Consider the following 13,659-nt stretch of genomic DNA (forward strand, 5'->3'; position numbering starts at 1 on the left):
CACCGGCGGCGATCACGCCCAACTCCCACCAGGCCACCACCGCCTCAAGCCCTCAACTGTGATGGCGGCGGAGGCTGCTCCGGCGAGGGCTGCTGGCCCCACCAGGCTCGCCTACTTCGATGAAATGTGGGTCCTCCGCTCCCCCGCCATAGTCCTCGCCGTCCACTGGGTTTCTCCATCCCCCCCCCCCCCTCCTCAACGGTAATTATCTGGATGCCACGATCTTCCACCCGCAGGGCGGCGGTCACCTGGCGGGCAACGGCGCCATCTCCATCGGCGACGCCAGGTTCCTCGTCGAGCAATATTTTGGTTTGTAGGCCTCGGATGAAATTCACGAAACAAGATTTAACCCGGCAATTTCAGCAATGATGGAGTTTGTGAATGCTGCATACAAGGTGAAGTCGAACTTCTCAAAATTTGACTACCAATCTGAGAAAATATATCTGGATTGACCAAGTGAAAGCAGAATTAATATGTCCATCATCGTGTACTTCCATTATTCGCTATTTTTGTATTGTTTTTACCAGCAATTGAAATTACTAGTCAAAGTTGCCTCTATTAGATCATGCCATGCCTAAAACAACATGTATTTATATATAGAGGAAGCATAAAATTGTATATTCCATGATTTATAAAAGAACTGGATGTGACTCTTTTTTTTCTCTTACAGTGGGAAACCCAAGCAAAGTCTGTTATTGAACCCTTTGTTCTGCTGCTTTCACCCTTCGCACCACACTTGGCTGAGGAGCTTTGGTTTCGCCTTGGACACTCACAATCATTGGCCTATGAACAGTTTCCAGAGGTAAAGCTTAAATCTATCCTGTTTCGGCGCATCATCCCCTTGTTGCTGAGTGACATACGTTGCTGATTCATTTGAAGATGAAGATATAAACTGTTTGTGCACCAATGGATTGCTAGGCACTAAAACAACCTAATCTGCTTGTACTCCCCGTCCAATCAATGGGAGGACCAGGGGTACAATCCTTGTTGACAAAGCTTGCTCTGAGGATGATGCATTCCATATAGCAGCCTCAGATGAGAAACTCCAAATATTTGCTGGAAAGGGCATCAGAAAGAGAGTTTATGTGCCTGGGAGAATCTTGAATGTTATCCTAGATCAACAAAAGGCAAGGACCTGATAATTGCTCTTGCTTTTCCGTTGATCTTGCTAAGAGTCCTTGGGGAGTAGTCGATAGAGATTATTGTGAGACATGACGAATCTGTAAATATAGATTCTTTTATAACATTTGCAGTTAATCTTTTGTGTAATCATAGTTTATTTACAAGGAACCTTTTTTCTCTCTTGGAATACAATTTCCATTGGAGATCAGGAGAAGCTTTTTTGATACAGTGAAATTCAATTTTACTCTTTTTTGGGAATGCTAAAACTAAAAGTACTGTTGCACCTAACAGTCTAACACAATATGCTATCTATTTTCGTTACCAATTTCTGAGATTCGGTTGTTCAGTTCATATTTTGCTTCAGATGTTGGCAAGGAGGATTTGACTATGAGCAGAATCCTCCATGTAGTTCTTAGCTAACAAAGGGTTGGACCACCTAACTGGAATAGTACTCTCTTTGTCTAACACCTAGCAACCACTGATGTTGACCTTTTATCCTGATCTGCTTCTTCTGTGTCCAGCATTCTGCTGCAACTTATCCTGAACAGGTACCTATTCAGATTTCTCTGTTACTCTGTTCTGATTTGTTTGTGCATCATGCTCTGTTTCCTGTACTAGATTTAATATAAGTTCTAAAAAAACATGTTCTCCATATTTCAGTAATTTTATTTGAAATGCGGGACTCTTTTGCTACTTTTTCTCGGGATACACTTTGATCAGTAAGAAAAATGCAGAGCCTTTCTGCCTCTTTTGAGTGAGTATTCTGCTACCTTTGCTTTCTACTGTAACAAACATGGATACTTCAACAGCAATGCACAATAACCACATTCCTACCAAACCAAAAGGTGAGGGAGACACATAGTTTGCTTTCTTTGTTGCTTTTCCTCGCCGAGTTTGCTCATCTAACTTTGCACGATATCCCAATCAGGGCCTGTGCGGCTTATTCTGTTGTTGACTCCTGAAGAATCTCTTCAACAAACACTGAGTGTTTAATTTAGATGTTTGAACTAACACAAGAACGAACGCTGAAAGGGTTCTTTGGGTAATTAGGTCAGTTGGAGAAGAATATAAGCATAGCAACTACTCAGAGTGTCCTTGCTACTTTGTGTACAGATTATAGATGAGGGTCTTAGCATTGCAAGATGGCCTGTGAGAAGAAAATTATCAGCAATTTTACTGTCAAGGTTGGATCGGTACTGCTTGCAGTATGCATTCTTGTGCCGATTTCGCTTGTGACAATGTTCAGGCATTACGCGGTTCCTCTGCAAACATGTAAGTTCGTGCACTAACACTGACCTTTTTACATCGACCAGCGTGATGTTACTCTCTCTCTCTCTCTCTCTCTCTCTCTCTCTCTCTAACTTTGTGTTGCAGTAAGCTTGTTATTTTCAGTAGGCTCGTCGTCTTTGGTAATGTCGGAAAAAGAAAAGATCGGCTCTCGGCATTCAGGTACGCTGAGCGTAGTCAGATTCAGACCAAGAACATTCTCAGAGGAATCCGATGCTTCTTGCTAGCTTTTTATAAAGCTGTAAATTTGCACTTCAAACTTTTCTACTCCCGTAATCCATCCATGAACCATGAACATATATACAACTAATCTGGCATCTCCTCGGACCTCAATCGCCTATGGATCAAGAAGAGGAAATTTTAACAATGTCAGTTAAGAGGACTGAAGAGCTTTTCATGCTGCAGGCAGAAACCAAGGGCCGGTGTTTTGTGACTTCTCAAGCCCAAGATCAGACGTCTGCGAGCTGAAAGGAGACGTCCGCGTCCTCCCCAACGCCACCGTCCTCCTCCTCCATCACTCAGCGAGGCGCCAGTCATGGAGGATGAAGCCGCACGCAAGGAAGAACGATGGCCATGCCCTCGCCCACGTCACGGAGGTGACGGTCGCCTCGTCTCATCCCACCGATCGCGCAGCCCCTCGATGCACGGCCAAGGACGCCGCCCCCGCCCCCGCGGTCATCTTCTCGGTCGGCGGCTACGCGGGGAACATGTTCCACGACCTCACCGACGTCCTCGTCCCTCTGTTCATCACCACGCGGCAGTTCGGCGGCGACGTGCACCTCCTCGTCAGCGACGCCCAGCCGTGGTGGGTTGACAAGTTCCGGCCGCTGCTCCGTGGTTTTTCCCGCCATGGCGTCGTCGACCTGGACAGAGAACGCAGTGGCGTGCTCTGCTACCCTCACGTGATCGTCGGCCTCGAATTCCACAAGGAGATGAGCGTCGACGCCGCGAGGACCGCCGGCGAGTACTCCATGGCCGACTTCGGCCACCTCGCCCGGAGATCCTACGGCCTCACGAGAGACATGGCCATCCGGCTCCACGGCCGTGACGGCAACCACTCCGCCCACCCCAGGCTGCTGATCATCTCCCGGAAGGCGACCAGGACGTTCACCAACGTCGGCGCCATTACACGAACAGCCACTACTCTGGGGTACGAGGTGGTCGTCGGCGAGGCGGAGCGGCACGCGGACCTGCCCTCCTTTGCGCGGCTGGTGAACTCGTGCGACGTGTTGGTGGGCGTGCACGGCGCCGGGCTGGCCAACCTGGTGTTCCTCCCCGCGGGGGCAGTGGTGGTGCAGGTGGTGCCGCTCGGCGGGCTGGACGCGATGGCCGCGGAGGACTTCGGCGCGTCCGCCCGCGACATGGGACTCGGGTACGTGCATTACGGCATCGCCGTGGAGGAGAGCACGCTGGCGAGGCGATACCCGCGCGACCACCGAGTGCTGAGGGACCCCGCGGCGGTGAGGCGGGAAGGGTGGATGGCGCTGCGGTCGGTGTACCTCGTCGGCCAGAACGTGACGATCGACGTCCACCGGTTCAGGGGCGCCTTGCGCCGCGCGATGGAGCTTCTCCCCTAGATAGATGGTGTAGTTCCTCGGCTGAAACGGCAATGTTCGCTTATGTTAGGCCCTGTCCAACCAAACATCCCGTGAAAAGCTGAATTTTGAAAAACTAAAAAACTGGTTTATAATAAAATGAACTGATAGTTGAGAAGTTGGTTAAAATTAGTTTTTCTGGTTTTTAACGTGGTGAGAAGTTAAAAATTTATTAAAAAACCAATAGCAAAAAGTCATTAGTCAGAAGTCAGAAATCAATTTTTCAACTTAAAAGTCAAAAGCCTAAGTCCAACCAAATACAGTTTTACTACGGTCCAGGTAAATGAGTATATATGTTTGGTGAGCAATCTCATATTTGGGAGACTATAATTTCAAGAATTTTTTATATTTTTTAATCTGAAAATTGTAAATATATGAGTTCGCTCTGAAATTTTGTAACTCTATATTTTTGCCATCAACGGGTGATAAATTTTTTAAAAAATAAAAAGGCAATGTTCCAATACTCTAAAATTTAAAACACTATTGAAGAAGTCATGAAAAAATCTAAAAAAAAATGTAATATAGAAGATACTATCATCTAGTTTAAAAAAAATAGATAAAAATATGACATGTAAGATGAGAAAAAAAATGAATTATACAAGTAACTGTTTGCGTTGAAAATTTTGGACCGTCTGTTTGGAAATTTTGTATGCTTCTGTTACTACAACCCAAGCGACTACGGAGATCCAGCCCTGATGGTCCTATGTCATCGGGCTAATGAGGTTCGCCAGATTCATGGCAAATGCCGAAAGCCAGATCAGCCCATCTTAGCCTGGTCATAAATAAATAAATAAATAAATAAAAGTAATATTACATGTCTGTTTAAAATTTTTACAATACTAGATTACCGTAGTATGTTCATCGAGAGAACAAGATCTGCAACATCTTGTTGTCACCCTCTGATAGGCGATACCCGCGCAACCACTGCATGCTGAGGGACCCGCGCGGGGGTGAGGCGGGAAGGGTGGATGGCGCTGCAGTCGGCGTACCTCGTCGGCCAGAACGTGACCATCGACGTCCACAAGTTCAGGGACGCCTTGCGCTGCGCGATGGAGCTTCTCCCCTAGATAGGATGGTGTGGTTCCTGGGCTGAAACGCAACGTTCGCTTATGTTACTACGGCCCAAGTCACAGAGTATATATGTTTGGTGAGCAACCTCGTAGTTAAGGGAGACTATAATTACAAGAATTTTTTTATATTTTTAAATCCGAAAACCCGCGTCAACCAGTCATATAAATGCTTGACACTCTTCTACATAGATCTGAAAACACCCTTATCCATTGACTCAAAGATCAATAGTACTACCACTTCCGGACTATAAAATATTTCACTGTCTCTATAAAAAAAAATCATAAATAACCACTTTTCCGACATACCTACCAACCATCGAGATAAAACCCTACCAGTATTCTGACAGAACAAAAAACATACATAAACCGACATCTACAATGTTGCAATATTGATTAAAAACATGATCCAACAATTAATCTACATTGAAAAAAAAACATCCCCAAGTCGCTACATGTAAAACCTCTAAATCCTACATCTATTACCTAAGCTCTATCTAAATTATATCTAAATCATATATCTAATATCTAACCTATGTCTAAATACTACATCTAATTTGAAAGGATAATGATGTCGCCTAGAGGGGAGGAGGTGAACAGGCGTTTTTTACAAAACTTCGACCCTTTTACTATTTGGTCTAAACTTGCAGCAGAAATAAACTAATGGATTATTCACAAGTGAAAAATCTAAATATGCTAAGCTCAACTAGTGCATAAACACCTTAAATAAGTGTGAATATTATAAACCTAGGGTGTGATAAAGAATACCCAAATCTAGTAAGATATGCAAAAAATTCTAATATAAAGTTCTAAAATTACTATTCATCAAAAGTTTTGGTACTGTTTATATGAAGTTCGAAATTACTGTTCATCAGAAATTCTGACCTTATCCAGAACTTCTGGGTTTAGAATATGAAACTAAAATTAAACAACACATAATGAGTTCTAGCTCAAATCAAATAAAATCGTGTGTTCCAAATGACAATTCCAAGCAGGTCCATGGAGTACCTACGGTCAATTTCACACGAACAATTAGATTAAGCAAATTTGTACAAATCGGGAGCAAGAACTCAAGAACAAGCAAACAAAGAGAGGAGACGCGTGATTTATTTTCCAAAGTTTGGATACCTGCATTTGAGGTTCCTATGTCTCTGTTGAGGGGTTCGGTCACACTTGAGCCAGGTCTATTTCAATCATTTTCCTCACCACCTAAGTTACACTTGAGATTGGGCTTTTACTCTTGATTTATTCCCTTGCGGAGGCAAAATTCAAGTCTTCACAAACTTCCCACGGTACACTACAACCTTATGTGCTCACCGGTGATGCCTAATTGCCTAGGAACTTCAAGCTTCAAGAGTAACAAATATGAAAACGAACTTTCTATTGATGAACTTGAGTGCTCAAGACGGGAGTTATGCTCACTTCAACTCAATCTTTCAATCTCTCAACCCAACTCACTTTTCTTCTCAAATCTCATACTAAAATAGAGTGGGAAGAGCTCTAATGGCTTTGACTTTGAGTATTTTCGTGGGAGCACTAGCAACTCAACAAAGAGGGGGTGAGGGGGTATTTATACCCAACCCCCAAAAACTAGCTGTTATGCCTAGTAGTTAGTACAATTCGGAACTTCTGAATTACTCGAGTTAGACCCACCCGAGGACCCTGTTCAGATTATTCATGTGATTGATGCGAATCATCTATAGCTTCTCATAGCCTCGCATAGTCCATTGACGCAAAACCTTCACTCACCTTTCACCACCGCATTGGTCCTTCAGCGTCAAGCCCTTTGCTTTTCCTTCACCACTGGATGGTCCATCGCAGCCGAGTATTGATTTCCCTTCACCGTCTTGTCATATAAAGCCACTTTGTATCTGGTATGTTTAATGAATTCACTTTATAATATATGAAGTCCAATCTTTGTTCTTCACTGCATATGTGATATCTCAATTCAACTCATATCTTCTTATGGATCATAATCCCAAAAGCACGTGGGTTAGTCCATAAAACTTTGTTGACAACTTTATATCTTAAGTCACTTAATCTCCACAAGTGACTTAGCCTTCGCGCTTATTGTCACTCTTCTTGAGCTTTTTCTTCTTCTCATGAGTATCACCTAGAACTCATTTATCTTGATGCATATCTTTGATTTTCATGGCATTCCTTAATAACTTCATATCTTATCACTTATGCATCTCATATGGAATAACCTACTAATAATTATCAGTAATATTGTTAGTTCATAGGTATTGTCATTCACTTACCCGAGTATCACCTATAGCTCATTCATCTTGATGCATATTTCTTCTCTATACATCACCTATGAAACAACCTACTAATAATTCTCAATAAGTCCATAGGTATTATTATTAATTATAAAAAACTACACTTAGGGGCTATATGAACTTTCATAATTGCTAAAATATATGTACAAACTAGATCTAATTGCTAAACATTGTCTAACCCTACTTCTAAACCTAGATCTACATTCTAACCCACATATAAACCCTAGATTTAACCTTAAATATATGTCAAAACCTAGCACTATTAACTATCCTACCATGTTTGTAAAAAAATAGAGTAAAAAAAGCATACATTTTTTCTTCAGCAAGGCATCGCCTCCTATTTTTCCTCCCTCCCCTCTCCTCCTCTCCTCCCTCTCTCTGCGCTCTCTCTCACTCTCTCGGCTAGGCACTAGCGCAAATGAGCTCTTGACATCAACTCAGGGCTCGCGTCCGCATTATATATTAGCAAGGTCTTGCCCAAATAGGAGACGACACCTTTTGGGTGGGTCCATCGGGGCGCGCCATGAGAAAGATATCGCCCATTCACTAGGCCCCGATGAATGTGTGACACGTTGACGTGGGCCCTAAGTCACTCCCTTATTAAATTCGAGCTCGTGTGGCTATGGGACCACAAGCTGTCATCTGTTTAATGGTGATACCTTGCCCTCACCCATTGAATGAGCGACGGTAGCCTAGTCTTGTAATATTTTCAAATGAACATATAATTTTGCACATATATATATATATATATATATATATATATATATATATATATAGGAAAACTAGTATGTACTCCTGGGTGTATGTACTCCCACCTCTCATATACCACTTTTACACATGAGTTATACTTCTTTATCACTTTAAATATACTTCATTAGTAATTATAAGATACTACAATACAAATCCCACGAAATTTTTTATGAAATTCCATGATTTTTATCTTAATTTGCGTATATACTTCTTTTATGTATAAAAAAGAGTATATAGCAAAAATGAAAGGCTAACATTGAATTTTTTTTTCATACAACTCATATTGGAATATCTTAGAATTAGTATTAGAGTATACTAAAAATGATAAAAGAGTATAAAGTGTTTGTTTAGATGGTATATTGCATGTGGGAGTACATATATATATATATATATATATATATATATATATATATATATATATATATATATATATATATATATATATATATATATATATATATAGGAAAACTAGTATGTACTCCTGGGTGTATGTACTCCCACCTCTCATATACCACTTTTACACATGAGTTATACTTCTTTATCACTTTAAATATACTTCATTAGTAATTATAAGATACTACAATACAAATCCCACGAAAATTTTTATGAAATTCCATGATTTTTATCTTAATTTGCGTATATACTTCTTTTATGTATAAAAAAGAGTATATAGCAAAAATGAAAGGCTAACATTGAATTTTTTTTCATACAACTCATATTGGAGTATCTTAGAATTAGTATTAGAGTATACTAAAAATGATAAAAGAGTATAAAGTGTTTGTTTAGGTGGTATATTGCATGTGGGAGTACATACTCCTAGGAGTATAGAATAGGTGTCCTATATATATATATATATATATATATATATATATATATATATATATATATATATATTGCAACTCCCATCCATTCTATTTATGGGTCATGTGAAGTACGCTAATGGGCCTTACCTGGCTGACGGCACGATCGTTAGCCTGTGAGTCCTACCAGTGCGCGTTCGCTAAATTTTTCCTCCTACGCTAAGTGTAAGGGACTTTTTTATTTATATATTTTTATTTTTAAATTTTTTAAATATGTATTTCTATTTTGAAAATTTGAGATATGTACCTCTGTCGCCCTTATCACCTTTCTAACAGGTAACAAGTCCACGTGGCATCCAACCATTACTATGGGTGTGCCTTTAAAAAGCTGCCCAACTGGTCTCAGCTCATGCCATGTGAATCTATTGCTGTTGGATCTGCAAATTTTCAAAAGAACATATTTGTAAATTATATATATATATAGAGAGAGATAGATAGATAAAAAATCGTTTGTAAGGGGCGGATAAGCTGAGCCAAAGTCTGGCCTGTATACAAAAATCTAGTGGGCCTGTATCAACGCACTATGCCGAGCAACGCCTCATGCCACCAACCGCCGACGCCATGGCCTCCCTGCCCTCTCCCTCTCCGTCCTCCGTTGCCCGCCACTATTGTCCATGACGGCCTCTTCACCGACCTCCGTGCCACCTCCTTTCGACTCCAGTCCTCGCCTTCCTCCTCCACCACCATCCCCTTCCGCCTCCCCCAACTGGGACCCACACTCTACATCCTCCTCCTCCTCTGATCCCTCGCAACTGTCTCCTTCCACCTCCGCCTCCGTCTGCCGCCTCTCCCCTGTCGCGTGCTTCCTCCTTGACATGCTCCGTCGCCACCAGCGTTAGGTCCACCATTACCAGTGGTGGGTTGGGGTGGGGTGAGAACTAGAGTTAGATTTCTTTTATATAAAATAATAGTGGATTTGGTGCGTTCGAATCTGACACATTGACGACAATTGAATGACCTAAAATTTGAATGATTTGAAACATAATTCAATCAGTTGACAATTTGACTGACCCGAGTATATTTCACTAGCTTCATTCCTTCGTCCTCACCACTTTGGACCTCTAGCTTCCTTCCATTCTTTGACCTCTGTAGTACATAATATGAAATGTCAGTAAATATTTGAGGCAATTTTAATTTTGTGTACAGAAAGAGCACACGAGTTGTTATAATGTTGAAAAGATTATTTGAGAATAAGTATGTGTATAATAAGTGTTACAATATATGTGTTTGACCAGTTTACATTTGAGAATAGTTTTTAATAAATCTCAAAAGCCCACCGTATGAAAAGAAACCAACTTAAAAGCAGTTATGTCATCTATCATATTAGCTCATGTGGATGGGAGGATAAGAAAAACAAACACGCTTGCTCGCTTGTCTTGTCAGGTTGTGGCCATAAAGGGGATGAAGGGCACAAGACACATACATGAATGATTTGTTGAAATTGGGTCCAATATCTTACGTAGGTGTGGCTTTCTTTTGAGATACGGAGATCGTGTCGGTTAAGAGTTCAATCATGGCACGTCTCATCCATATGGTTTTCTGCATTGAGGAAGTCCAAATAAGATTTTTAGGAAGTGTTTGACGTGACTGCTCACGATTTGCTATCACTATATCATCTTCGTCGTCGCGGGTCTCTACATCTCTTGGTGTTGAACGGTACTGTAATCAGATCTTTTCTTTTTATGTCTGCCATACTTAGTATTCTGTTGTCTCTATCATCGAGTATTATATATATATAACCATGTTACATACATGTTCAGGTATATACTCCTATATGATTATTCTAGTTTATTAGTTCGTGTTTATGATTTATCAATATATTAAATTAAACATAAAAGTGTTTTGTTATCCGATAATTCAAAAACCTTATTGTAAATACTTTGGTTTAGCAATGGTTGATTTTGCTAATACACTAAGACCAAACAAGTTTACCAATTCGTACTTTAAAATATGACATATCAAAGCCACTATATTGCTTACGACTATAAATATCACTAGATTGCGTCCGACAAATTTGAAGGAACCCTTACTCGTGACTGGAAAAGATATTCGAGAATGCCAACACACTCTTTATAGGATACATTCTTAATGTTCTTACCGAATTGGTTTTGTGATGGCTACATGCTCATAAAAGATATTGTAAATACTTTGGTTTAACGATGATTGATTTTGCTGGTGCATTAAGACCAAACAAGTTTACCAGTTCATACTTTAAGAGATGAAATATCAAAGCCACTCTATTGCTTACCATATAAATATCTACTAGATTGCGTCCGACAAATCTAAAAAACCAAAGATATTCGAAAATGTCAACACACTCCTTATAAGATATATTCTTCATGTTCTTGCCGAATGGGCTTTGTGATGGCTACATGCTCATAAAAGGAGTTCATTTCAACTTTACATGTCTGCCTGTACATTTCACGCAAAAATTTTCGCATGCGGATTTTGCACGGACACAGTAAAATTTGTATACTACCTCCTCTACATGTACGTACGGAAGCTACTGTGTACAGTTACAACAACCTACCAAAAGCAACGTACACGTACACATGTACGACAAATCTACGCATTGATGAACGGAGCGCCGGTGAGGTACTCGGTGACGGCGAGCGCGACGAGCCCGAGCATGGCGAAGCGCCCGTTCCAGAGCTCGGCGTCGGCTGTCATGAAGCCGCCGCTCCTGCCCTCGGCGCTCTCCCCTTGAAGCAGCGGCACCAGCGACGCCACGGACAGCGCCACGGCCGTGTACGCGAACCACGTCAGCCCGGAGCCGCTGCCGGCCTGAGAGAGGAGGCCGTCCCCGCGCGATGCCTCGACGGCGAGCGCGGACACGAAGCCGACCATGGCGAGGCGCCCGTTGATCCGCTCGGGGGCAGGGCCGCTGAACGCCAGCGCGTCCCAGAGCCCGGGGCTCGCCTTTGCCTTCGGCTTCTCCTCCGCTGGATTCTTTTCCGGCTGCAGATACGCATGCACAAGGTATTGTTAGCGCTAATCATAATTAGTGCGAACAATTTCCTACATGGCCCACATGCCAGTGAGGGTTTAATCCCGTGGGGCCAACCCGCGTCCAGGGAGAGTAAACAAACTCGATACGCTATCATCGGTGGATTCTCACCTCGCTCTGGGCCCTGACGACCAGGGCGCGACGGCGCGGCGCGAGCCCGGCCGCCGGAAGCCGGGCGGGGAAGCGGCCGGCACGCACGCCGGTGGCGAAGGCAAGAGAGCTCATGGAGGACATCACCGTGGTCGCCATTGTGTGCAGGGGTGAAGTAGATAGAGATCGAGTTGTACGTAGAAGGAACAGGAGGTGGCCTGCTTCGCTGTGCTGGCTGCTGATCGACCTGCTGCTGCCTGCTGTGTTCTTGCGAGTGAGGTGTCCGCTTTGTAGGGTGAGCTAGCTAGGTAGCGAGGGCGAGCGACCCGTGATCACGGGGTGGCGGCGGCGGGGGCCACGTCGGCGGGGCGATTCACGGCCGTAGCCTGCATTGATTGAGCTGCAGGGTGACAGCGGGACATGCGCGTTACGTGGAGGGAGGCAAGTCCACAGCGAGCTGGGCGATTGCGTCGGCATCGACGTGGATGCACAGGCTGCCGTGCGGCATTGCATGGAGAGAGGGAGGGGGGCTACGGTGGCTCGCTCCAGAGCAGTTCCACCTTTGATTTTTTTCACGGTGCTAGGAGGGGATAGAGAAAGATTCTCAGGGCATTTCACACTAGCATGGGGTACTGGGAAGCAACAGCTTAATCGAGGTGTTTGATTTTGCAAATCCTGGTGCTAGAAATAAAATAATAATTTTCATAACTATCATTTATTAGTTAACCATGGGATAGCTGTTGAACCTAGCCGTGGTGGGAAAAGTTTGGTTTAGGCAGTTTTTTTCCTGGCGGGACCCAACTTAGTATAACTTAATATTTTTTAAACCTAACTCAACATTTTGAAAGACCTAAAATAACAATTTTTAAAAACCAATGCAACATTTAAAAATACCAAATCCGTAATTTAAAAAAATAGAAACTTGAAGGTTTTTTATGAAAATTTTTGCGAGACATATACAACATCTTAAAAGAACTAACAAACAATTTGTTAAAACCTATAGCAACAATAATACACCTTAAACTACAACTTTAAGGACCTACATCACAATTGTAAAACATATGCAATGATTTGTTTTTTATTTTTCTTAGATAATGGAATAAATCATATCCCAACCCCTACATTCGAAGATGTGCACAACCATTTTTATTTTTGATTTTTTATTATTAATTTAATTATTTAAGGGAGAAATGCCTAACTTATTGGGACATACATAAAAGAAAAAAGAAATAAATATTGTAAAAAAAACTTATATATGTTAAGGATCCAATCTCTATTACTTAAAAAGTACCAAAAAGTTCCACACGGGACTCATGAGTCCCTCACCCACCCCCATCCCCTCTCTTACATAGGAGCCACGCCGCCAGGTGGGCCCCATGTGCAATAGCCTCATCTTCTCCTAAGCCACACGCATCCCCACCACCCAATCCCTGCCTCCTCCTCGCCAGGCCCACCGTCACCGCTGCCTGCTCCCCTGTGCCATCGTCGGTCACCAGCAACTCCGATGATCGCCACCGTCCACGACCAAGCAACTCCCGCTTCCGCGTCTCCGACCGAAGCGCCACCATCGTCCCTGACCACGCCGCCATCGTCGGTCAC

At 42.8% G+C, this 13,659-nt stretch overlaps 2 protein-coding genes across 4 annotated transcripts; one reads left to right on the plus strand and one right to left on the minus strand.

The window, feature by feature from the left end:
* The first annotated feature begins 196 nt into the window (after window positions 1–196).
* On the plus strand, window positions 197–4,439 carry LOC133904434 (alpha-1,3-arabinosyltransferase XAT3-like). Of its 3 annotated transcripts, none has more exons than XM_062346015.1 (5): window positions 197–395; window positions 671–802; window positions 880–2,394; window positions 2,497–2,571; window positions 2,815–4,439. In XM_062346015.1, the coding sequence occupies exons 3-5, from the start codon at window positions 2,265–2,267 to the stop codon at window positions 3,984–3,986; spliced, it is 1,377 nt and encodes a 458-aa protein (XP_062201999.1). In that variant the 5' UTR covers window positions 197–395; window positions 671–802; window positions 880–2,264; the 3' UTR covers window positions 3,987–4,439. The 3 variants fall into 3 exon arrangements, with proteins under 3 accessions (XP_062201999.1, XP_062202045.1, XP_062201964.1); XM_062346061.1 differs by having other exon boundaries at window positions 919–2,394; XM_062345980.1 differs by having other exon boundaries at window positions 671–2,394.
* Window positions 4,440–11,262: 6,823 nt separating this feature from the next.
* LOC133904719 (low molecular mass early light-inducible protein HV90, chloroplastic-like) lies at window positions 11,263–12,342 on the minus strand. Its single transcript, XM_062346261.1, has 2 exons — window positions 12,082–12,342; window positions 11,263–11,921 (listed from the first exon to the last, which is right to left on the minus strand). Exons 1-2 carry the CDS (start codon window positions 12,217–12,219, stop codon window positions 11,529–11,531), a joined length of 531 nt encoding a protein of 176 aa, XP_062202245.1. The 5' UTR covers window positions 12,220–12,342; the 3' UTR covers window positions 11,263–11,528.
* Between the last annotated feature and the right edge of the window lie 1,317 nt (window positions 12,343–13,659).

Source organism: Phragmites australis, chromosome 1, assembly GCF_958298935.1.
Source record: "Phragmites australis chromosome 1, lpPhrAust1.1, whole genome shotgun sequence".
Classification (NCBI taxonomy): domain Eukaryota; kingdom Viridiplantae; phylum Streptophyta; class Magnoliopsida; order Poales; family Poaceae; genus Phragmites; species Phragmites australis.